This window comes from Perna viridis, chromosome 14 (assembly GCF_037379345.1).
Source record: "Perna viridis isolate PV_CMFRI_1.1 ecotype Kerala chromosome 14, ASM3737934v1, whole genome shotgun sequence".
NCBI classification, from domain to species: Eukaryota; Metazoa; Mollusca; class Bivalvia; order Mytilida; family Mytilidae; genus Perna; species Perna viridis.
The window spans coordinates 18,517,097-18,541,272 of NC_142458.1; the positions used below are offsets into that span (position 1 = coordinate 18,517,097).

Consider the following 24,176-nt stretch of genomic DNA (forward strand, 5'->3'; position numbering starts at 1 on the left):
CAAGAAAAAATATTAGTATCAGAAATTGTGTGAAAATTTCAAGTCATGAAAACGAACGTTCAAGCTATGACAGTAGTGCATTAAAAATATAATATCAGGTCCTATGGCATGCCATTTGTTAATAATTAATTTCCTCTAAAAATATTTTCATTTGGTTTTCTTGAAACTATTAATAGCAACACAACAACTGTTACGGATTTGGGTACAAGTACTTTTATCTTCCCAATTACCAGAATTGTTATTACGTTCAATTTAAACGGTATAATCACGTGCTTTGTTTAAACAAGTTCAATTCATATAATAAAGACCAATTTTAGAAAATCGTGAAAATATAATTCATGATATAAGAAATGTTCGAAACCGAATTACAATCGAAAAAAATCAAGTTCAGTTCACATTTTTCAAATACTAATCAAATAGTTTTATTGATAAGAATTTGGTATTCTGGTATATATTCATGTAGTTTCATTTTCAGACATGTTACATGCACATGTATATGCTATATTATAAATAATAGTTTGTTACGGGTAAAACCAAAACAACTCTATTTATGTAAATTGTAATGTGTGAATTTGGTAAAAAAAGTTTTTTGTATTTTGGTAATAACACTTTCAAGTGTCAGGACCACATGTAATGATACTGTTAAAAATACATGCATATGATAGGTATAGTAATGTAATACTGGAACATGCGAACGGAAACGTACCTAAATATAAGGTTTCGGATATAAGGATAATTGCAACTTTCTACACGAAGCTCTTTAGCCCTACGCCCGGGTTTCGGAATATATTTCAAAGCAAAATACTTGCATATCACATAGCGGCAAAAGATAAAGAAAGGTTCTTTTCAAAAAATCAACTCAAATAGATTATTTACCGAAGGTCCATAATCCGCAGCAATGAAACAGTTTTTTTTTTCTTTACAAAAAAGATCCTTGACAAATGACTCCATTAAATCCCATCAGACTTTAATTTTCGACATGAATAATATTATATTCACTATAGTTTACTTTAGACACAAAAACGAAAATATCTTTGAGAGCAATAACACTCCACAAATAATACTTAATTCCAGAGTGAATATGGAAAATCCGTGTTACAATCTTCTTTTCGTAATTAGTAGGTAAATTTATAGAGGTAAATTTTCATTGGCCAGTACGGTCAAATTAATCACGTGACTTCACTTTTTTCATTGTTAGAAGGGGCGATTGTAAATAGTTACACGTGTTATATTGAATGTTATTGTATTTTGGTAGTAAATTTTTGCTGCATAGCTTTATATGTTTATTATACAAGTCTATAAGATGTAACATGTTAATTAATGTATGAATATTTTTATGGTTACTAGACATCTTTGTGTATCGCTTAACGCGTGCGAGAAAATTTTGAAGTAAGTAGACAAAGAAAAGAAAGATAACTGTAACTTCAATTTTATTTTATTTCATTGAACTTAGAGTTAGATCACACAATGTCCATACTAGAAAATTCAGAATACAGAGATGATGTAGTTGAGAAAAAAATACATAACATTGAAAATGATATATCAGAAATATACAAAAGAAAAGCAAAGGAGGCACAGGTGCGATCATGGGAAAAATGGGTTGAACTTGGAGAAAGAAATAACTCTTATTTTTAGGACTTGAAAAAAAAAGACAAGTCAAACAGTCGATCAACAAACTGCAAACAGAAAATGGCGAAATAATAACGGTACAGAGACAAATATTAAAAACAATTCAAACTTTTTATGAAAACCTTTATACTTCATCCTCAGCAGATGATAATTTAGTCGAAGAATATGTATCAAATACAAGATTAGATAAAAAGGCATCAGATGAAGACATATCAAAATGTGATGGTAAAATTACAATTCAGGAATGTACATATGCAATGTTTAAAATGAAACTTAACCGCGCACCAGAATTAGACGGACTTACAGTTGAATTCTATAGAAAATACTGGAATAGATTGAAGCATATTGTTGTCGAAATATTAAGTAATGGGTTCGAAAATGATCACCTTTCATTCTCACAACGAACAAATGTATTAAAATTGTTATATAAAAAGGTGATCCTTTATCATTAAATAATTATCGACAGATTTCACGTCTAAATGTAGGGCATATTGCTTGGAAAATTGAACTTTTGTAAAGATAAGGTTGCAGGTATTAAATGGACCTAAGAACCGATAAAAGTATTAGGTATACATTTCGGACATAATAAATCCAAATGTGAAAGACTAAATTGGGAGACAAAACTTGAAAAAGTAGAAAAATTAACACAGTCTTGGAAAAAAAGATAACTTACAATATTAGGTAAAATATTAATTGTAAAAACACTAGTCCTACCAATCTTTACATTTGTTGGTACATGTTGCGTAGTCCCAGAAAAATATAGCAAAGAACTTGAAAAAAAATGTTTTAATTTTATATGGGATAGAAAACCAGACAAAGTTAAACAAAATCCTATTATTGGAAACTATGAACAAGGGGGATTAAAAATGATCGACGTCAAAAGTTACTTTGATGCTCTTAAAGCTAGTTGGGTGACCAGATTCAAAAATGACTCAGACGCCAACTGGAAACTGATTCCTAGAAAATATTTCAATGCATTAGGTAAAAACTGGTTGATATTTGAAACAAACAGCGAAGGAAACAAAATTTACAGTCAGTTAAGTCATATACTGGAATTTTACAAAGAAATCTTAAAATGTTGGAACTTTATCGGCGGGGGACAATGTAAAAAACCTACAAATTTTAGAGAAGTTTGAATGCGAATAATTTGGAAAACTAAATTCAATTAATATAACGCAAAAACTTTAATATTCAACAATTGGATTGAAAGTGGACTTATTTACATAAATGACATTATCGACGAGAATGGTAATATTTCGCAATATAAAATTATAGATAAATTAAAAAGTAATCGGATGTCTGAGTATATGATTATACAAAAAAAAAAAACGATACCCAAAGAATGGTTAATATTGCTTCGTTCTGATGAGTCAAACAGTAGTCAAGGGAACCAAGGTTATATCGGTAACCAATAGGATGTAATCCAGGGACAAAGACCAGACATGAAAAACAGACATACAAAAAGAACATAAAGTAACTAAAATCATACATACAAAGTAACACAAGCAAATGAGCAACTCGGACTCCGCTAAAAACTGGGAGCATGGACCAGGTGCACCGATAGGGTAAGCGTCTCCTGCTTTTCTAGAAACAACCGCCGAGTTGCTCATAAAAAGTCAAGTCCGGGGTAGACAAACGAGGAAAGGAAAACTATGACCCGTTGAATAAATCAATTTTCATGGTGCAGATGGATACACCATAACGATCCACGAGTTCATGATGACGACAATAAAACCTCTGTAGTGATGACCTCAATCTTGTAGCAACGTAACCCTGTTCCAGAAGCCTATTTGTTAGAGTTCTAGCGCAATGCAAAAAGTCTGCGTAGTTTTGGCAAGCTCTGGCATAACACATGAGTTGTGACATGAACACTCCATACGCAGATGCCGAAGGAATGTTGTCACAGATGAAAGGAAAGTTGACAATTCTGAATGAAAACTCATCGTATTGTAAATGTTTGTAAAGATAAGACATTGTAAGCAATAATAATATTGAGGTTTCTGTATTGTCAAACAGAAAGCTGTATATTATATTAATAACAAAAAAGTTTGAAAGATCCATTCGAATTATGAAATGGATGAAATTGTTGAACATGTCATCATTAGACAAAAATAACCTGCTTGAATTGGTATTTTACTTTTTTAGAGAGTAGAAGTTAAAATCTTTTAGGTGGAAGTTACTGCAATATATTATTCCAACAAAAAAACTTCTCGGACAATGGAGAATGGTCGAAAATGTCAACTGTAACTGTGGACAGGAAGAAGACTACTTTCATTATTTTATATCTTGTCCATATTTATGCTGCTTTTGGGAAAAGACATCTAAAATACTCAAACTTATAAAATTAGATATGCAAATTAGCCTTACACATTTAGTTTTTGGGTATAAAATTTCCGATAAAAAAAACTATTTTCCTTTTAACTATTTAACTACTTTGGTTGGATACTCTATTGTTAGAGCATATTCTATATCTGAACAAGAAAACAAAAGAGGTTAATGTGTTTAAATATCTTCAAAAAAAAGTTTAAGTCTAGCAAAATAGTTACAGTAAAGGATTAAATAACAGAAAAAATGATGACTTATTAGCCTTTGATACCATATAACTTTAACATGTCATCTACATATCATATTGTAAAACTATAGTCTTTGTAAAACTAACATTAAGAGATATGTTTCATGCTTATATGTTTCCCTATAACTTAGAAGTACTAATTTCTATAGGGCTCATAGAGAGAATGCTGTACCTCTATGATGATTGTAAACAGCAAAATGCAATAAACTGTTATGTTGTCAAAAAAATAAATAAATTTATCACCTATATTAATCAAGGATGTCTGACACGAATGACCAGGTCTAAAACCTGATTGAGCAGGGTGGAGTAACTCAAATTTAGAGAGATAATCATAAAGATGGGAGTGAACATGGCGCTCAATAAGTTTTGCGATAGTTGGTAAAACCGATATCGGTCCATAATATGTTGAAAAAGTACGATCACCTGCTTTGAAAATTGGTGTCACTTTTGCATTTTTTTAAATTATATGGAAAAGTACCAGTATCTATCCATCTGTTGAACATACATGTTAAAGATGGTGCAATAATAGGTGCACTTAGTTTACGCAATTTAGGACCAAAGTTGTCTGTTCCTGAAGACTTAGTTACATCTAGTTTATTTAATATCGAAAACAAATCAGGGATTGTTAAATGCGGAATACAAAGTTTTTCATTTGCTATTTTTTCCTGCACAAAACGTTTTAAGTTAAATAATGTAGGTGGGTTTAATTTGGAATTAGGACTGGCATCTCTAAGGTTTTGAACACATGTTGTGAAATAAATCATTGAATTCATTGGTCATTACGTTTATTTCAGTTGTCCTAATACCTTCTTTGACGGTCAGTTCATATGGTCTTACATTATTTGATGGATTTAGACTGTGAATACACTTCAATAGACATTTTGGATCTTTTAAATTTATAACCATTTTACCATAGCATTTTCTCTTAGACTCCTCAATTATATGTAAAACTCTATTTCTCCAGAATCTATATTCTGCCCAAATGCCTAAAATATGATATTTTTCTCTAATTTTTCTTGCATATATCACATCATTGATAGCTGTATTAAGACGGGTATGTTTTTTCATGCCGACTCTAAATATACTGTTTTATTGATAGGTATCGCAGCTTATGTAAATTCATTTTTTCAGCATGTTTCCTATTTCTCTTAACAATTACTATATACTCACGTGACCAATGGAATTTAAACCCTCTAGCACTACCCTGGCCATTTGTTTTGAATCTAACCCAGAACTGATCTGAAACTGCAACTGGTACAAATGACGACATCGAATAATATCCTAAATGGGTTCCAAAAGGACTTTGTCTTATCTAAACACAACAAATGAATTTATTGATATTATTCACCTGCACAAAACGTCCGACAAAATCAAATAACAAAACTATTTTAAAAAGATATGGAATGAACACATCAATGATTTGTATCGCGCTAGACTTCTTACAATTAGGCTTCTGGAACAGGGTTATGTTGCTACAAGATTGAAGTTATCGCTACAGAAGTTTTGTGGTCGTCATCATGAACTCATGGATCGTTACGGTGTACCCATCTGCACCATGACAACTTATTTGCGGGCTGTAAAACCTAGATTTAACCCACCAATTCCTCAAAAGTGCCTGTACCAATTCAGGACCATTGCGGTAGCAGCTGCTCCGGTGGTGTAATATCTATTTTGCCAGATTTATTTTGTACCTGACTTAATTAATAATCGGATTAGTGTTCGGTAATTCTGTTGTTACCCTTATTTCTTCATTGTGTCATAGTTTTTTTCCTCTTTCGTCTAACCCAGACCTACTTTTTATGAACAACTCGGCGGGTGTTTAAAAAAGCTGAAAACACTTCCCTTACCTGTGCACCTGGTCCATGCTCCATGTTGTATAGTGGATTCCAAGTTGCTCATTCAAGTTTGTTACTTTGAAAGTATTTTTTTTATTTATTATATGTTTTCTTTGTCTGTTTTCTATGTCTGGTCTTTGTCCCAGGATTACATTCTTTTGATTCCCGCTAGAATCTTGTTTACCTTGATTACTCTTTGGCCGACGTTTTGCTACTACTAAATCTCCGTTTTACCAACGCTCGGACAAAAACGGTGTCGAAATTCGTTGTCTATTGAATGGGTGTCTGTCTTTTTTTGTAAAAAGAAGTGTTTCATGAAATCGTTTGAATGCAAGTTTATTTAACTTTATAGGTATCTTACTAATTTAAACGAGGACTTAACAAAATAATTGTATTGTTCCTATTATCAAAATAGTGTTTATAAAATAACGAATACAGTCAATACGAATAAAACTTAATGTTAAGTTTACCAATTTAGAAAGGTCCCAGTAAATCGAGAAACACGTGTATTAAGATGGACGGCATGTTTTAAGTAGCAGATACTTATCGCTTATAAAATCAAAAGCATGACACTGTTGATAGAAGTATAAGGGAAAATGTAAAAAGTGAAGATACTTAAATTTGTTTTTATTCAATAAACGTTCGATGTAATTAAACTAAACGTACCTCTAAGAAATCACCGGAGTCAGCCATTTGAAATACATCGGTTTTTAGTGAGTACAGTCCTGGTGGAGGTTTGATGATGTAAAGACAGTCTGTATTACTATTGTAAGCTCCAGGGTAGTTGTCAGATGTAATGCTGCCACTTGTTGTGCGATATTCTTGAACGCAATCTGTATAGATTGTAAATATTTTAATTCATTGAAATTTTCTAAGTCAAGTGCTGTAACTTCTGTAAAATCAATCAACCATAACGATAGTCGAACATAATCTGTAATTCTTCGTAATAAAGTTATATATCAAAGCAAACTTATTTCGTTGGAGCATTACAAAAAAAAGTGCGGAAAACCAGGACTGACGGACGGACGCCCGACATTTCCATGTCCTCTCATATCTAAAGGATGGAAAAGTAATGAAATTGTTTTATTCTTTTGAACACGATTCCCATCTATTATTCTTACTAGATATTACTATTTTACCCGCAAAATATGTCTTATTTCCGAAAAGCCTTCAATTTATCACTGATGAAGAAACAATTCTATATGCATTTTCTTAAATAAAAGCATTGAAAAAATACGGCAATAGCGTTCTATCTACTATACTGAACAGGTATGAATGATTAAAATACATTATTTTCTAAAGGATCTCAATTGTATGCCAATATTTAATATTCATTGCAAAGCATGAATTTATGTGCAGTACTAATTTTAGTTAAACAAATATTGGGTGTTATAAAATTTCTTTGATTAGAAGGAGCTGATTTTGGTCATTGGTAACAAATAATTGTATAATTTAGAGGTCCAAATATTTGGAGTTGCTTTATACGAATACAAAAACTGCTTAAAATTCTTGCATTTAGGGTCCCGAACGACTGAAAGAGTTCGTACATACCGAAACATCGTAGGTGTGAGTAACGATGGTTACACCCTGAGGTGGTGGTAAAGGTACATTGTGAAATGTGAAACTCCCATCCGTTACATTTCAGTTGGTCAATCATTGTAGCAGGAGTGTGTATTTCTGATGTTGCTAGGTGATAAAAGTAAGGGAGGGTGTCGCTGAAATAATAAATAACATTGGACATTTTCAATGTAATAATTATTTCTTGTTCAAAACTTTCTTTCAGACTATTCATTTAACAATAATTAAATTTAATTTGTTATCAGCTTTTTTTATAGGTTATTTCTTTACGGGCTTGTTAGGTTATTTTCCAGAGACTGTTAACGTCGGTTGGTTCGCACTCCGCAACTCAAATAATTCGTAAATATAAGAAAAAGGCTCTGATGAAGAAACAATTCTTAAATTGACTGGAATCCATTAGAAATCATATGATCAGGATTGTTTGTAATTTTTGACCATGTTATTCGAAATAACTAATTTTAAGGCAGTTTGTGCTTAAATTACCGAGAAGCCGTTTATGAACAAGCGTAAGCTGTCCAAAAATTATGCAGGCATTGCTTTGTCAAAAATACATGTAAGAGTAATCAAGGGAACCAAGGTTATAGCGGTAATCAAGAGAATGCAATCCAGGGACAAAGACCTGACAAGGAAAACATACACAACAAAGAACATAAAGTAACTAAAATCATGCTACAAAGTAACAAAAGCAAATGAGCAACTCGGACTCCACTAAAAACTGGGAGCATGGACCAGGTGCAGCGGTAGGGTAAGCGTCTCCTGCTTTTTCTAGAAACACCCGCCGAGTTGCTCATAAAAGGTCAAGTCCGGGTAGACAAACGAGGAAAGGAAAACTAAGACCCGTTGAATAGATCAGTTTTCATGGTGCAGATGGATACACCATAACGATCCACGAGTTCATGATGAAGACCATAAAACTTCTGTAGTGATGACTTCAATCTTGTAGCAACGTAACCCTGTTCCAGAAGCCTATTTGTTACAGTTCTAGCGCGATACAAAAAGTCTGCGTAGTTTCTGCAAGCTCTGGCATAACGTCTGAGTTGTGATATGAACACTCCATATGCAGATGCTGAAGGTATGTTACCACAGATGAAAGGAAAGTTGACAATTCTGAATGAAAAGTCATCACGGTGGTCGTAAAGTTTGGTCAATTGTTTTCCTTTACCATCGATTTCTAAGTGTAGGTCAAGATATGAGGCTGACCTTACAGTGTCTGTAGTATCCTTTATCTCAAGTTCTTTGGTGTAGATGTGATGTATCAAACCCCCGAAATTAGTATTGTTTAAAGACAATACGTCATCTATATAGCGAAAACTGAGATTAAAGGATCTAGCCAAACAATATTCTTTCTTTTGGATCAAATCACCTATAAAGTCAGCTTCATAAGAGTGAAGGAATAAGTCAGCAAGTAAAGGAGCACAATTTGTTCCTATTGGAATGCCGACCGTTTGTTGTAAAATATCATTACATGCAAATAAATGAATAAAACCAAAATAATTATTATACTTATTTCCAATTGTGTTTCTTGCTCGTTTGTTCACGTGTATATGCATGTAAATTTATACAATACAAGACACGATATCTTCATAAGATAATTAATAGGTACTGAAATGCTAAACTTATTAAAAAGCAAATGTGTAATCAGAAGGCTGTATCAATTCAGAACGGTCTGTTAAACAGATTTATAGCAAACAGCAAAGTCCCATTGTTTATTTAAAAAAGTTCATAACTCAAAAGGGATAATAGCAAAAAACAAGGAAAATTAACACTGACCTACTGTTATTTTTATTTAACAAACATGTGATTCTGAAAAGACAGTTTCAAGACGTTTAGGCTGCAAAAGGTACATGTCGGCATGGATAAGTTTAGCCGCCGTCAAATCATCTTTACCTACCATCGTACATCACTTAATCAATAACCAAATTATTCTTCTGGAGCATCTGGTTTACCATTACTTAACAATATAATAACGTACCGATAACCTAAGACACCACATAACGCTCTGGCTTCGGCAAATCCAAAATTTTTGTCACACAGACTGCCCCATGCTCCATTTACCAGTATATCTACACGGCCTTCGGCAAGATTTTTACCACCACTCAATTTAACTTGAACTCCTCCTGAAATAATTGAATAATTCATGCAGCTTTGATAGATATTTTATCTAATTTGTCTAAAGCATTCATTCAAAACTTATCAATATTTATCTAAAAACGCTTCTCACTAATACTTTTTCTGAACTATTTCTTTTTGAATGAGTTATACACACCCGCGATTGTCATTTTGAATTTTGTATTTTGTATTTTGTTTGTTCGTCCATAGCTGTTCTAATTTACTAAGTGATTTGTTGTTTAATAACAATTTCTTAATATCTAATTAAAACAGACCCTTACATGTTTGTTTTATGAGAAAGCTCATTTGGTACTTTCGCGAGTAAGGTAAATCGCTTTCCTGGAACAAATAATTGAAAATTGTATTTTTTTACCGACTAAATGTAGCAATTATCTATGCATATGTAAAGTAGAACTGTTTCATCATTATACCTGTACAATCAATTCCAACTATGTCATCAGTACATCCAGATTTATCAAAACTTCCTTTACAGTTTCCTACATCCGTCTCACTCCCGTTACACTGCAAACTTCCTACTAATACTGCTGAAGAATTTCTAGGCAGTGAAAAGAATTTCCCAGGAATATTACTGAAAAAAATCGTAGAATAGACAGAGTCTATTGAAACTCGGAAAACAGGAAGCGGATAATATAGAAAGTTGCAAAGGGAAACACGGTATAAGTCATCATGCTTAAACCCTGTACCACAAATCTAATTATTCCTTCGAATGGGTGCTTAGAAATCTTAGACGAAAAATTTAAAAATTCAAAATACCACACATGTAAAAAGTCGCTCGAAAAACAGGACGTAGATGACCTAGAAAGCTGAAAAAGGAAGACACGCTACAAGTCATGCGTAAGCCATGTACCAAACATATAAAAATTCCCTCCAGCAGAAGCCAAGAAATCTGTGACGGAAATATTTGTAACGGACGGAATGACAAACGGATGGACGGACCGAATGACGGACGGATACCGATATCACTACATTTCTTTGACAAAATAAAAGAAAAAATAAATGAGGAAACGACAACAGCCGGAACATTGTCAAATGTTGAAACATTTACTACATAAAAAGAAATTTTAATGTAATCAACTCTCTCATTGTATGATTGTTATCTAAGCTTTTAAGCAAATTGCAGAACTGAAAAAAATACTATTATTCATCTTTATTAGTATTTTTGTATTAATTATGATTTTCATTTAAACATCAAAGCAAAAAGCAAGGAAGGATTTTCTTTTTGGAATTCTTTTTTTTTTTAAAAGAGGTAATAATATATGTAAAACATATACATTTTCATGACGTGACAAAAACATAAACCGTCCACAGATCAAAGAAATAAGTTTACAAAACACTTACATAAATCCAAGCATTCGACAAACGACTTGTGTGTTTTGTTGGTTCCACTGAGAGTTACAAACTGAACCCCATTTATTGTTTATTTTAATCACCAGTTTTCCTATGCCCTTTGATGCTCCTTCAATGAGCTTGATGTTGTCTCGGCCTGCATTGAACATTATTTAAAATATATATGTATTCTTGATTATAAATATTTACTTCAATAGTAGAGTTTGTGGTTGTGTATGAGATCCCATCGCCTCTGTTATTGACATCCCAAATAACAATGCAGTATTGAAGACTTAAAGCCAAATTAAAAATCTCGACATAGATAGAGCGTATTTCCGTTGTACTGATTCATGTCATATTAAATATCATGTCTACATCATTTCAAAGGCTATTAGTTATTGAAAATGTATGTCAGTATGATTTTACAAGATGACTGAAAAGAATGCTCTGTGCAATAAGTTTGATCTACCTTGATTGAAAGGAACACACATAAACCGCTCCTATAATTGAAAAACCAATTTTAACTGAAGCGAACCTTACAGACCAAATATTACTGTCTGAAATAGCAATGATTATCTGTTTTATATATTTTTATACAACAAATTTCAATCTACCTATAGCTTCAGCTATACATTTCACACCAATATCCTCTGAGTGTGAACAATTCGTTTTACTCCAGGGGTATTCTAGTGGACACAGAAGTACATTTGTTTCAGTCCCTCGACACTGTGGTCCTATTTTATACGAAGTACCATTTCCAGGTCCAAACCATGAATGTGTATACAACGTTGCACTGCTACTCCTAATTGATAAATTATACAAACACTCTTTTTTTAATTGATTGAAGAAAAAGTGTTATTTGATCAAGTTGATAAAGACCAGCATGGATCATTCAAGAAGTATGTAAATGGTGGTATAACCAATTGTGATACTGTAAACGTATTCATTTTCGCGTTTCCTAATTTTCCCGGATTCTGTTAAATGAACATATTCGTGGGTATCGAGTTTCGCGGTATCAAAAAATTGTTCGCGATATATAGTGTTTACAAATGCATTTCGCGGGTACTATTTTTCGCGGTTGCCTGTCCACCGCGAAAATTAATACGAATACAGTAATAGAAAAATAATTTAAAACTTTCAGATTAAAGGCCAGATAAAAAAAAAAAAACCCACGTCCATATAATTTCTTATATTAACATATACACAGAATTTTTGAATTTTAATGGCAGTAAACTTTATTTTTTTTTTGTAAACTTTAGTTGGTACTGCACTAACATTATTGTAATCAGACAAACATATAACATATAGAGCGAACACAAATTGCCCTACAGTACTTTAGGAGTAGAATAAAATTAATTTACCTACATTCACAATAAATTATTGTACATAATGTAATAACGTCAGGAAGGACTATATTGACATTTTTAAAAGTGCCATTCGGTATGAGAATCAGGCAATGGGTGGTACTTCATTTTTCTCAACTTGGTCTTTATTGCCTCAGGTATATTAAATACATTTGGAAAACAACCGACAAGCTATTTAAATTATTCTAAAGAGTATGTGACGTAGAAAGTTTTGATTGCCTACATAGGGAAAAGTGCAGAACTTTTTTCCCACCGTTTTTCCATCGTGCATTTCAACTAAATTTGACCTATCAATATCTTAAAAATGCAATCTTTACTAACAATTTATTTTTTTCTGGAGGTAATGAGCTATGAATACTTGGATAATACAATAAAATTTCTGTGTTTTTTTTTCCTCATGTACAACACATACGAATTTAGCCTGATTCTTCGACAGTGAAACACTTATATATGATGACCGAACGCATGGTTAAGAATGTAACCTACCAAAAACCCAAGCCTGTACAGAGAACAGCTGCCGTTTCTTGATTCACATTATCTTCACATATGCTTCCCCACTGACCAGAATACTCTGTCGCATATGTACCCTGGGTCTGGCTATTTCCAATGAATGTATTTTTACTATTAACTATATAAAATGTAATTGAACAAAAACTATACTATGATAAAAAATAGCAATACCGAGAAAGCAATAAATCAATTGAGTAGGAAAATCAAATCTAAAAAAAAATAACGGAAAAGAATTCGCAGAATGTGAGAAGCATGGACGGTATTTTTTATAAGTAAAAAAAACGTCTTCAATTATGGCAACGGACCAACGTGTACATGATTTGCGACTCCTGTTGACACAGCTAATAATTACCATTTACATGTACTAAGTAATCTTTATGTCTATTAAGTTTGTGAAAGTTTTTAAAAGTTCCAATTTGAAAACTTGTTTTAAGTCTATGATCAATATTTTACCAAGCGTCTTTGAAGTAAAAGCCAGTTAAATTTGATTTCTAACCTTCAATGTAATTTCATATGTAGCAATAAATAATATAAACATTTGCTACACACTGTATTATTACGAAAAGGACCGAGACATACAAAAGTTATACGTATCGCTGACAAACGGGTTGTAACTCTAGATCTAGAGTCCACTTCGCCGACAGTGATCTTTGTGTTTTCTTGCTTATTAATAATCAAGTCGTAAAATTCTATGAAGTCTTGATGATAGTTTTTTTTTCTGTTTTTATTCCAGCTGATGGATGTAATTTATTTGAATTTTGACAGATTTATTTTTTGTGAGTGTATTTGTAATCTGCTTTCACAATTTAACTCGTTATTGTTTGTTTTTTTTTACAATGGGAAGCACTTACAATTACGGCGTATTGGTTTTCGTGGGGTTTTTATGAATTCACCAAAACGCAAAATGGGTTCCAATTGAAAAAAAAAACATTTTGAATTCAATAGTATGGTTAAGTTGTCTGACCATGAATTCACAATTTTACGAAGTGACGTGTTTTTTCTCCCTTCATCACAAAAATTGATACCTCGTGGATAATTGTTTTTGCCAAAGTATTTTTTCTAAACAGTGAAAAATCGTTCCATACATTTTGCAAAAACAAATAAATGGATTTCAAATACAGAAAACATACCAAAACATGATAATCCTACATCTTTTGAATGATCACAAACTGGCGGGCCACCTGCAACTCTCTGACAATGTAAAAGATCTACTTCCGTTCCGTTGCAGTGCAGGTCCGAAATACTAGCACGTCCATTTCCTATTCCAAAGAAGCTATTGTGGTAGACTTTTCCGGTGACATCCCTGCAGTATTAAACAAAATGTCTTCGGTATGCAGGACACCATCTCAATTGTTACCAGAATATTTCGCTTTAAAGGTGATGGGAACGGAGGGAGCGTAAGGGTGAAGTTTATCTCAGAGAAGAGCTATATCATAAACTGATGACATTGGATGAGTTGAAGAAATACAAAAATATTACCAAACAAATAAATATTGAAAATTTCAATATGCTGTACACGTGTTTCAAGGAGTAACCAGTCATGCGCAGCATAAGAATCAAATACATAGAAATATATTAATCAAGATACTAATCGTATACACGAAGTACTCAAAACTATCGAAATAGGAAGCCAAATCTGCTACTTAAATGTTCTACCATGTACTATACAAGTAATGAAGTCTCTGTGTTTAATGTATTCATAAATTTGTCATACTGCAAACTTTGATAAATAAAACATACATAATTCGGTGAATGATGACTTTGACTACTGGGTTGATGAATACCCTCACAGACCTTTGGTTTACCAGCAGAGCCATCGGCCCAGGGTTATTTAGTACACAAGTTCCATTAACATTAAGGAAGAGTAATCAAAGGAACCAAGATTCTAGCGGAAATCAAAAGAATGTAATCCAAGTACGAGACCGGATATGTAAAGACACACACACACACACAACAAAGAAAATAAAAAGAGACAAAATAATACATACAAAGTAACAATACTAAATAAGCAACTCGGACTCTACGAAAAACTGGGAGCATGTAATAGGTGCACTGCTCCGGTAGGGTAAGCGTCCTCTGCTTTTCTGGAAACACCTGCCGAAATATTCATGAAAAGTCTAGTCCAGGGTACACGTAGAGGAAAGGAAAACTATGACCCATTAAACAAATCAGTTCTCATGGTGCAGATGGATACACTGTAACGATCCACGAATTCATGATGACGACCATAGAACTTCTGTAGTGATGACTTCAATGTAGTATCATAACAGTTCCAGAAGCCTAATTGTAAGCAGTCTAGCACAATACAAAAAGTTAGGCAAGCTCTGACATAACGTATGAGTTGTGAGATGAAAACTCCATACACATATGCTGAAGGGATGTTGCCACAGATATAAAGAAAGTTGACAATACTGAATGAAAAGTCATCGCGTTTGTCGTATAGTTTGGACAATATGTTTCCTTTTCCATCGATCTCAGTGTGTAGGTCAATATATGAGGCCGACCTCCCAGTGTCTGTAGTATCAAAACACGCGGTACGAAAATTTTGGTGAAACTGATCACAAGCTATTACTTCCTTACTTGTTTATAGGATATGATGTCATCATTCGACAGACAGTTGTTGCATCTTTATTATTAAAACCATCATCACATACAGTAGACCAAGCGCCATTGGACTGAATTTCCAGTCGTCCTTCCAATGGATGGGCACCACCAGTTAATCGAATATTATTTGAATCTGTATATATATAAATTTCCGTTGAAGAACTTCTTCTACATCAAAAGCCTTCTTTTTACTCAAAACCATGGAACAGTGTATAAAAATAGATTTGTATTGCATCGGTTATATTCAAGCATATGCTATTAATTTCGTTTATTTTAATTTAAGGAAACAATTTGCTAAACAGGCATTTTCTTCACTTGACCCTAACTTAATGTGAAGAGATTGCAAGGTATTTGAAACATGGTTAGTGCCAAATGCACAGTAACATAATTCAAACATATTTGGCATCGATATTTATTGAGTTTTGTTCGTTTTACTAGTTTAATTTGTTTTCTTTTGTGTCAGCCAGGGTTAATGATTTCCCGTTCCTTGTGTTCCTATCTCACCAATGTCACATTTGATGTAGATATAAATACACTTTCAAAAATAGAAAAAAGTTACCCATCATGCCTTATTGTGAACCTTTCTAAACCAATTGTGCATAAACTGTTAGAGTGTTTCAGATATGTCTGCAGTTCAGATCACATATGAAAGTCAATGAAATGTATGTAACGATTACAGAGTAGGCCTGGAAACGAAAATTGACAATTATATCCAAGTTCAGTTAAGAGAGGTTTCACTGTGAAGAATAGATAAAATAAAACTCACGACAAACGACTCCAGCTTCGTTACCATTATTACATCGATGGAATCCCCAATTAGTTGTCCTACAGTTATTGATATCTAACTCATTCCCATCACAGGACAGCTGATCGAGAAGTATCTGACCTTTGCTTGGCCCAAAGAAAGATCCGTTCCTCGGTTGTGCATTTATCGATCTTAAAATTAAAATGGTCATTAAGTAGCTGCTTACAAGACAACCACAAAATAAGTATGGGATCAATATTAACGGCTCTTATCATTTAAATTAATACATTTTAACAGTGTACCATCTATTAACGAATATCTTCACCTTTATCATTTGAAATTTAACCTTAATTAACCACCCACTGACTCAAACTCTTAAGTAAATTGGCATCTCTATTTCATTTTTTCACATAAAAATATTAGTGATACAAAGTGTCTTAAAACAATTTCTTGCGTAATATTTTTCGCGCTTTTCAGTCAACCAAGAAAATAACAAAATTTTAGCATGCGAAAATTAATACTTTTGCATTATTTAATTATAACATTCTTCAGTTAGTGATACGAGTGTCAATGTATAAGTTTGACATTGTGAGCTTTACATGTACAGTTGTGTTAGCTTGTCAACGTCATTTCAAATTAAAACAACATAGGTAGTCACCCAGACTGGAAGCCAAGCATGTTGCATATAACAGATGCCTCTGGAACTCCGAAATTGGTATCACAAACTGTACCCCATTGCCCATTGTTTAGGTTTTGAACTTCAATTCTGCCTTCCCACGGACCACCACCACCGACAAGACGAAGTGGAGTTGCAACTGAAATGAACCAAAACCGCCCATGAACTAAATTGGATTACATCAACATGGGTTTGACAAATATATGTTTGTTTTTTTTTAATATTTTGAAATGACCCGGGTGAAAAAGAAAAAAAAACACATCTTGACATTGTCAAGGATCAAATACAACCAATGTTTTGTACATATGAGTATTCGTTATCTCAAAGCTTTTATACCTTTTTCATATTAAATTTTAAACGCCATTTCTTTATGTATACAACATAAGTGTAAAGGGCTTCATCGGTTCTTAAGATCGTATACATTCTCTACAGAAACGAGCGTAAAAGTTTCAAATAAAACACACTAAACAAAGATTTGATTATGAAGTCTGCAGAAGTGCAACAGAACGTCTAAAACCAAATTAAAAATCGCTCATTTGAGCACTTTGTCAGTAGAAGCAGGACTGGAGTTTATCGGTATCCTACTCTTTCACACTAGCAAGAAAAGTTATTATCAGCATTAACTTAAAATATCTTTATACCAGAAAAAAACATACCACAAGACAAGCCGACACTTGTACCATTTACACAATTTGTTTTCCAATTCGGTAAGCATGCATCAATATCTGCTTCATTTCCTGTGCATGACAAACTATCTAGCCAGAGTCTGTTTGGGGCAGATCCGAATCTATCATCATTGAATATCTCTTTGCTGGAATTACAACATAAAAGTAGCATTTACAATGTATTTTCTGGAGCTAAAGTATAAGAACGTAATCCATTTACAATTTTAAACTGCACAGTAGTGTATGAAGAGTATAAGAACTCGTCATATAGAATGGATTTAATATATGGGCAGATAAGTGCAAAATGTCCGTCGTGTAATATCTCCGATAAGAGTCCATTTTTTTTAAGATTGACAGTTGTCTTACTATTACATGTCTTTGTGTTATTCTGAATACGATACTGTTGCGAAGCCTTTGACCCAAATCACCCAAATTTACCTTCTTTCAAATCCCATCATTTGACATACTACGTCAGCATCTTTCAATGAAAAATTGTTTCCGCACACGCTTCCCCATATCCCATTATGTTTAACTTCTAGTCGTCCCTCGTATGCCAGCTGACCACCAACTAATTTTACAGGTGTACTTCCTTACAATAAATGAAAGTGGAGATTCAAAAGACAACATAAAAGTTTGAGGGAATTAAATACTTCAGATTTTTACTCAAGTTGAGCCTCTAAGAAACTAATACCAATCAGCGATTAAAGTCGTCCTTTAGAAAGAAAACACAAATATTATTTTTTTTATGGTAACGGCGAACTTGAATTTCGACAAATCCGCGCCAATATTGACAAGAAACAACCAACTATATTTTACTTTGATACGAAACTGTCTGTGAGTTGTTTTGTTTTCTAGATTTGTTAAACTTACTGCAATGTATAGCTGCATATCTGTAAGGTCCGTCTCCATTATCACATGCTGATTCAATCATATTGATGTTGCACAATCCAATATCGGTTTCTCGACCGGAACAGACAACTTCAACAGGATTTCCATTCATGCGCTGTGGAGTAACTAAGTCCGTGCTAAGCATTAGTTTAGGATCAACTCTGTTAATGGCAAAATAATAACAAATATGAAAAAAGAAACAAAAACTATGTTGTTCTAATTTCCTTTAGCAACATGGACAAATGCGCTAAAGATTTTCTGTCTGTAATATGCTACTAATATCGTAAACGTTTGCAACGTTCAATTATAAAACAAACTTTGAGTTATTTTTAATAGCAATACTAGAAACAACACACAGAAATAATTTAATTTCTAATACTTTCGAATTTTTTGTCGCATATAATTATCGTACAAGGTTGTTACGATAGATCATATCTTTTCTGTCAATTTGTATAAGCATACGGAAGCATGTGTTTTCATAAACGTCAAGTTCTTCACAGTTCGCCATTAAAATATTAATAAAACAAAGCAATGTCTTTATCTAAGGTATATTTCCTGTTTGGGTGAGAAAAAGATTGGACATATAATTCAGGTCTGTTTTCATTTATCCTTGATATCTTTGAGTAAAAGATCTTTGCTTATATCTGCTGTTACAGAAGAAAAGGCATTGTATGATTCGTTAAAAAAAAAGTAAAATAATCGACATTTAATAAGACAAAGCATACAGTTGAATCGCTATGATCTATTCCATTTGTTTTTTTTCAAATTTATAATCGCTGAAACCTTTTCACTAAAGGGGAATGTCATATAAATAGTTTCAACGTATTTACCCTCCTTGAAACCCAAGTGTGTGGCAGATCACTCTAGCAGCCTCCAGATTCACCTGGTTCGCACAGGCAGTATGCCAATTGTCATTGTGATCTCTTTTAATCTCCACAATGCCTTCGTTCTTCCCACGGCCGTTGACCAGTCGAACAGCAGGGTCCTTACCTACAATAATACCGTGATGATAAGTTGAACTTAGAAGACCGATGATAAAAGAGAAGTACTGTCCAAACAAACGACCAACGCGATGACTTTTCATTCCGTCAACTTTCTTTCATCTGTGACAACATCCCGTCAGCACCTGCGAATGGAGTTTCCATATCACAAATCGCACGCTATGCCAGAGCTTGCCGTTACTATGCAGGCTTTTGGTATCGCGCAAGACTTCTTACAAATAGGCTTCTGGAACAAGGTAATGTTGGTTTAAGATTGAATCATCATTACAGACAGAAGTTTTATGGTCGTCATCATGAACTCGTACAAAGATCGCTATTATGAACTCGTGGATCTTTACGATTGTATCCATCTGCATCATAAAAACTAATTCGTTCAACGTGTCATAATATCCTTTTCCTCTTTCGTCTACCCTGGACGTTTTATAAGCAATTCGGAAGGTGTTTCTAGAAAAGCAGAGGACTTTATACTACCGCTGCATCAGATCCTTGCTCCCAGTTTTTAGTGGAGTCTGAGTTGCTCAATCACTTTTGTTATTTTGTATGCATTATTTTAGTTATTTCATTTTTGTTGTGTGTGTCTGTTTTCTATGTCTGGTCTTTGTCCCTGGATTACATTCTTTTAATTTCCGCTAGAATCTTTGTTCCCTTCATTGCTCTTGAACTACTGTAACACTCATTTCATAGAGAATACTGATAATATGTTCATATTCTTCCATTTATGCATGCGACATATTGCGCATTCAACTTATATCAGCTCCCCATATTGTATACCACCTTTGAAGAACCCTTTTTATCTTCTTTTAAAGCATACGTTTTCGCAAAATTCCAAAGTTACTTTATTATGAATATCGCGATATACTTCCTACATATATTCTCCAGGTATATGATTGTAGTGTTGCCTCGAATAATCACTAAAATATCTACCATTTTAGGTTTTTAGTCCCTAACATTGGAGACGTGCAATCATTGCGGCGGTTTTTCCATTCATTGAAACATGATTCGAGTGTAAAAGCCATGATGCTAAATTATTTTTAAGTTTTCTGTATGTCTATCATTTACATTTATGTGTAAGTCATGTTTGTCTCAATCTACATTGTCTACACTATGCACTATTTTGCTTTATGTCTAAATACCCTTGATTATTACCTAATTATAAAGTTTTATCTTGTTTATTAAATATACAAATATTTTTTCTCTATTTTCAAAATTTATTCAGGACAAGGCGATCTATTGCACTGTCGATGTCTCCATGAGGAGTCTATTGCACTGACCCGATAATGACCTTTATCTAAGCCTTTTGATTGGTTGAACCTTTTTAAGCGCTTCATTGAATTGGAATTTACACACAAAAAACTCGTGTGTAAAAACGTGGATGTGACTCTCGTCTGCCAATGCGTGAACATGGTGCGGGCAATTTCCTATTCCTGGTCGAATGATTGTCTCTTTGACATATTCCCCATTTCCATTCCAAGCGGACGCTTACCCTACCGGTGCACCTGGTCCATGCTCCCAGTTTTTTGTGGAGTCCGAGTTGCTCATTTACTTTTGTTACTTTGTATGTATGATTTTAGTTACTTTATGTTCTTTGTTGTGTATGTCTGTTTTCCATGTCTGGTCTTTGTACCTGGATTACATTCTTTTGATTACCGCTATAACCTTGGTTCCCTTGATTACTCTTTACTATATCTCATAGACAAATTAGGAAATAAAACAGTTATTAAATGGGTTTGGATGCAATAAATCAGAACATTTGTCCTTTGGTACTGAGAATGATCGTTGGCCTCGTGCAATAGAACAATTGATCATTCTCAGTACCTCAGGACAAATATTCTGGTCTATTGCATCCAACCCATTTAATAACTGTATATTATGCCCTGTTGTCACTTGTTATTTATCATCGACAGCACAACCAGAGGATTCCAGGGTTTGGAAACCACATTCATATTTCATGGAATTTTGTTAGTTTCGAACATCAATTTGTGCAAATATGAGCAACTGGTAGCGTTAAACCCCTCTTTTATAAATGGCTATACAAATCTTGTTTTAATTTACATCAGCTTGCCTCTTACAGTGCTGTATTGTGGTAAAATCGATGATGTTGTATGTATCCGGTGAGATTATGACTGTAAGTAACTTACTTACCACAAAATAAAGACACTCTTTGCTGAGAACAATTCTTAATTCCCCATCCATCTGATTCGCACAGGGCAATGTCCGTTTCATCCCCTTTGCAATTCAGTTTATCAAGCCATGCTACACGAGAACCATTTGTAAATGTTTCATTTGTAAATATCTGTGGTGAGCTGTTAATTAAAAAGACGACATTTCATTTTGTTTATCTTACAACTTTATAACTGGTATATATGTATATATAAATATAAATATATATGTTAAATTGAATTTGAATATTTTTGAATCAGATTAGCTATGAGTAAAAAAAATATATAGGAATAATATCTTTACAACTGTATAATCAAATAGCGCAGATGAAACGCGTAATCCTCAATGAGACAAACAAACAAACAAACAAAAAACGGCAAACAACAAACCTCGTAAATAAAGAAGACTATATGTGTATATTTAATAAACAAGATAAACCTTATAATTAGGAAATAATTTGCTCTATGTCTAAATACCCTTGATTATGCCCTGTTGTCACTTGTTATTTATTATCGACAGCACAATCAGAGGATTCAAGAGTTTGGAATTTGCTAGTTTTGAACATCAATTTGTGCAAATATGAGCAAATGGTAGCGTTAAACCCCTCTTTTATAATCAATTAAATACTTTGAATAATTTTTCAATAAGCAAAACAGATTATCAGACGTGTTTCCGAATGGACGGATAGACCGGTGGCAAAAGAGCGTTTTCATGCTTAGTATATCCCTCTCGTTCCATATCGTGGACAATTAATTGCAATGTTTAACAACAGTAAGTTGATATCGGACAGCCACAAAAACCGCTTCAACGTATGTCCTACTATATTAAACCACATAACAAATTTGACATCACTCAATCTATAGGTTGGGCAAATAATTACGACGAAATTTTGGCGGATGAACGGACGGACAATATGAATCCTATAGACCACCTTAATGTAAGTGGGTTATAAATAACTAAGGTTTAGTCACTTGGACAGACAGATAGCGATATACTATATCAAAAGACGAGTGTATGTATGCTGAAATAAAAGATTTTTATCCGGTTCATCTCTTTTAGAACTTTTTAACGCGAGCATTTATGGCAATTGAATGGGTGAAATAGGATAAAACATATTACGCATCTCGCAAACTACTGATGGTTCGCAGCCTTACCTTGTATAACCAAGCATTTTGCATATGACCTTTGCGTCATCCATGTCAAATTCTGTCGGACAGATTTCGCCCCATTGTCCGGAATGGTACACTTCAACAGTGCCTTCAAACGGCCCGCGTCCGCCCTGAAGCTTTACTTGTGTTGCTAAAACAGTTACACATTAGAATGAAAAGTTTATTATGAGATAAGATATCAATTCTACCAAATTCAAGCTATTATTTATGTGACTATACATTTTCTTATTTGTATCAAAGCACAAAACCTTATAAACAGATCTATACAAACCAAAGAAAACAGGATAACTAACAGCGAAGTGATCTTTTAAAGCAAACCCCACAGGAAGACAGTGGGTAACATCAGAATGATATACCTGCTTCGTGCAGAAATTTGATACGGGACAGCATCCAAAATCGCATGCAATATATACCCAATAGATATATACATATCATATATAACATTTGAAATCAATCCATCTATTGCCAGCCAAGATAATTGCGTTGTAATTAAGATGATTCCAATATACTAGCAATTCGTTGAGTTGGGGTATAATATGTGCAATGTAAAGGTAAACGGTAATTTCACTTTACGCAAACTCACAACAGTCTATTCCAATGTCATTGCCATGAGTACAGTGTCTGTTCTCCCAGTTCCTAAAGCCACAGAATTCAACATCACTTTCAGTTCCTTTACAATTTAGATTTTCCATGAAGATTTTTCCAGTCCCAGGTGCAATAGCTGGTGTTTTCATAATGACAGCATCCCTGTATGAAACAACACATACAACTACATGAATGAAACAAACTGAATCAATAAACGATAGCAAAATTATACAATTAATTGAAATGAAATTTTATCAAAATTAATCCAATTTATGGGGATCACAGAAAGAGTATTTTTCGACATTCCACTTTCCTGAAATGTTTTGTCTTAAGCTGAACGATAACAAAGATATGATTGAAAGGACGGTCATTCGTGAATTTAAAAATGATAATTGCCCCTTTTTTGATAAAATGCCATTGCAAAACAATTTGCAGTGCTCAAACATCCACCGCCAGGAGTTCATGCCTGCTTCAGCTATGGTAAGCCAACTCATGTACTAGTTTCTTCATCAAATTTGCCAAAGACAAAAACGTGTAATTTTCCAAGTTCAAAATCATTTACAAGGAAATGAAATTCCAACTTTAAAATGATGTCATCACTTTTCTTTCTACATGTAATCTGATGCTACAAAAAAATGAAAAACGTTGTCTAGAACCACGAAAACAGATTACAGATCATCGACTTTCCTTAAGATATAAAACGAGTAAGATATAAAAAGAGTAGGACAAAATACAATGT

At 33.5% G+C, this 24,176-nt stretch overlaps 1 protein-coding gene across 1 annotated transcript in view; it reads right to left on the reverse strand.

The window, feature by feature from the left end:
• LOC148598487 (scavenger receptor cysteine-rich domain-containing protein DMBT1-like) overlaps positions 1 to 24,176 on the reverse strand; it is a 53,170-nt gene that overhangs the window by 5,014 nt on the left and 23,980 nt on the right. Inside the window, exons 30-48 of the mRNA XM_088562573.1 lie at positions 23,436 to 23,599; positions 22,838 to 22,982; positions 21,666 to 21,826; positions 19,353 to 19,512; positions 18,505 to 18,683; positions 18,073 to 18,223; positions 17,626 to 17,780; positions 16,952 to 17,108; positions 16,315 to 16,484; positions 15,525 to 15,681; positions 14,075 to 14,247; positions 12,921 to 13,062; positions 11,685 to 11,872; positions 11,083 to 11,227; positions 10,155 to 10,312; positions 9,587 to 9,731; positions 7,588 to 7,751; positions 6,703 to 6,869; positions 5,372 to 5,513 (exon numbers count right to left, since the gene is read on the reverse strand). Of these exons, the coding sequence (XP_088418699.1) occupies positions 5,372 to 5,513; positions 6,703 to 6,869; positions 7,588 to 7,751; positions 9,587 to 9,731; positions 10,155 to 10,312; positions 11,083 to 11,227; positions 11,685 to 11,872; positions 12,921 to 13,062; positions 14,075 to 14,247; positions 15,525 to 15,681; positions 16,315 to 16,484; positions 16,952 to 17,108; positions 17,626 to 17,780; positions 18,073 to 18,223; positions 18,505 to 18,683; positions 19,353 to 19,512; positions 21,666 to 21,826; positions 22,838 to 22,982; positions 23,436 to 23,599 (3,023 nt within the window). The remainder of the gene's footprint in view (positions 1 to 5,371; positions 5,514 to 6,702; positions 6,870 to 7,587; positions 7,752 to 9,586; positions 9,732 to 10,154; positions 10,313 to 11,082; positions 11,228 to 11,684; positions 11,873 to 12,920; positions 13,063 to 14,074; positions 14,248 to 15,524; positions 15,682 to 16,314; positions 16,485 to 16,951; positions 17,109 to 17,625; positions 17,781 to 18,072; positions 18,224 to 18,504; positions 18,684 to 19,352; positions 19,513 to 21,665; positions 21,827 to 22,837; positions 22,983 to 23,435; positions 23,600 to 24,176) is intronic.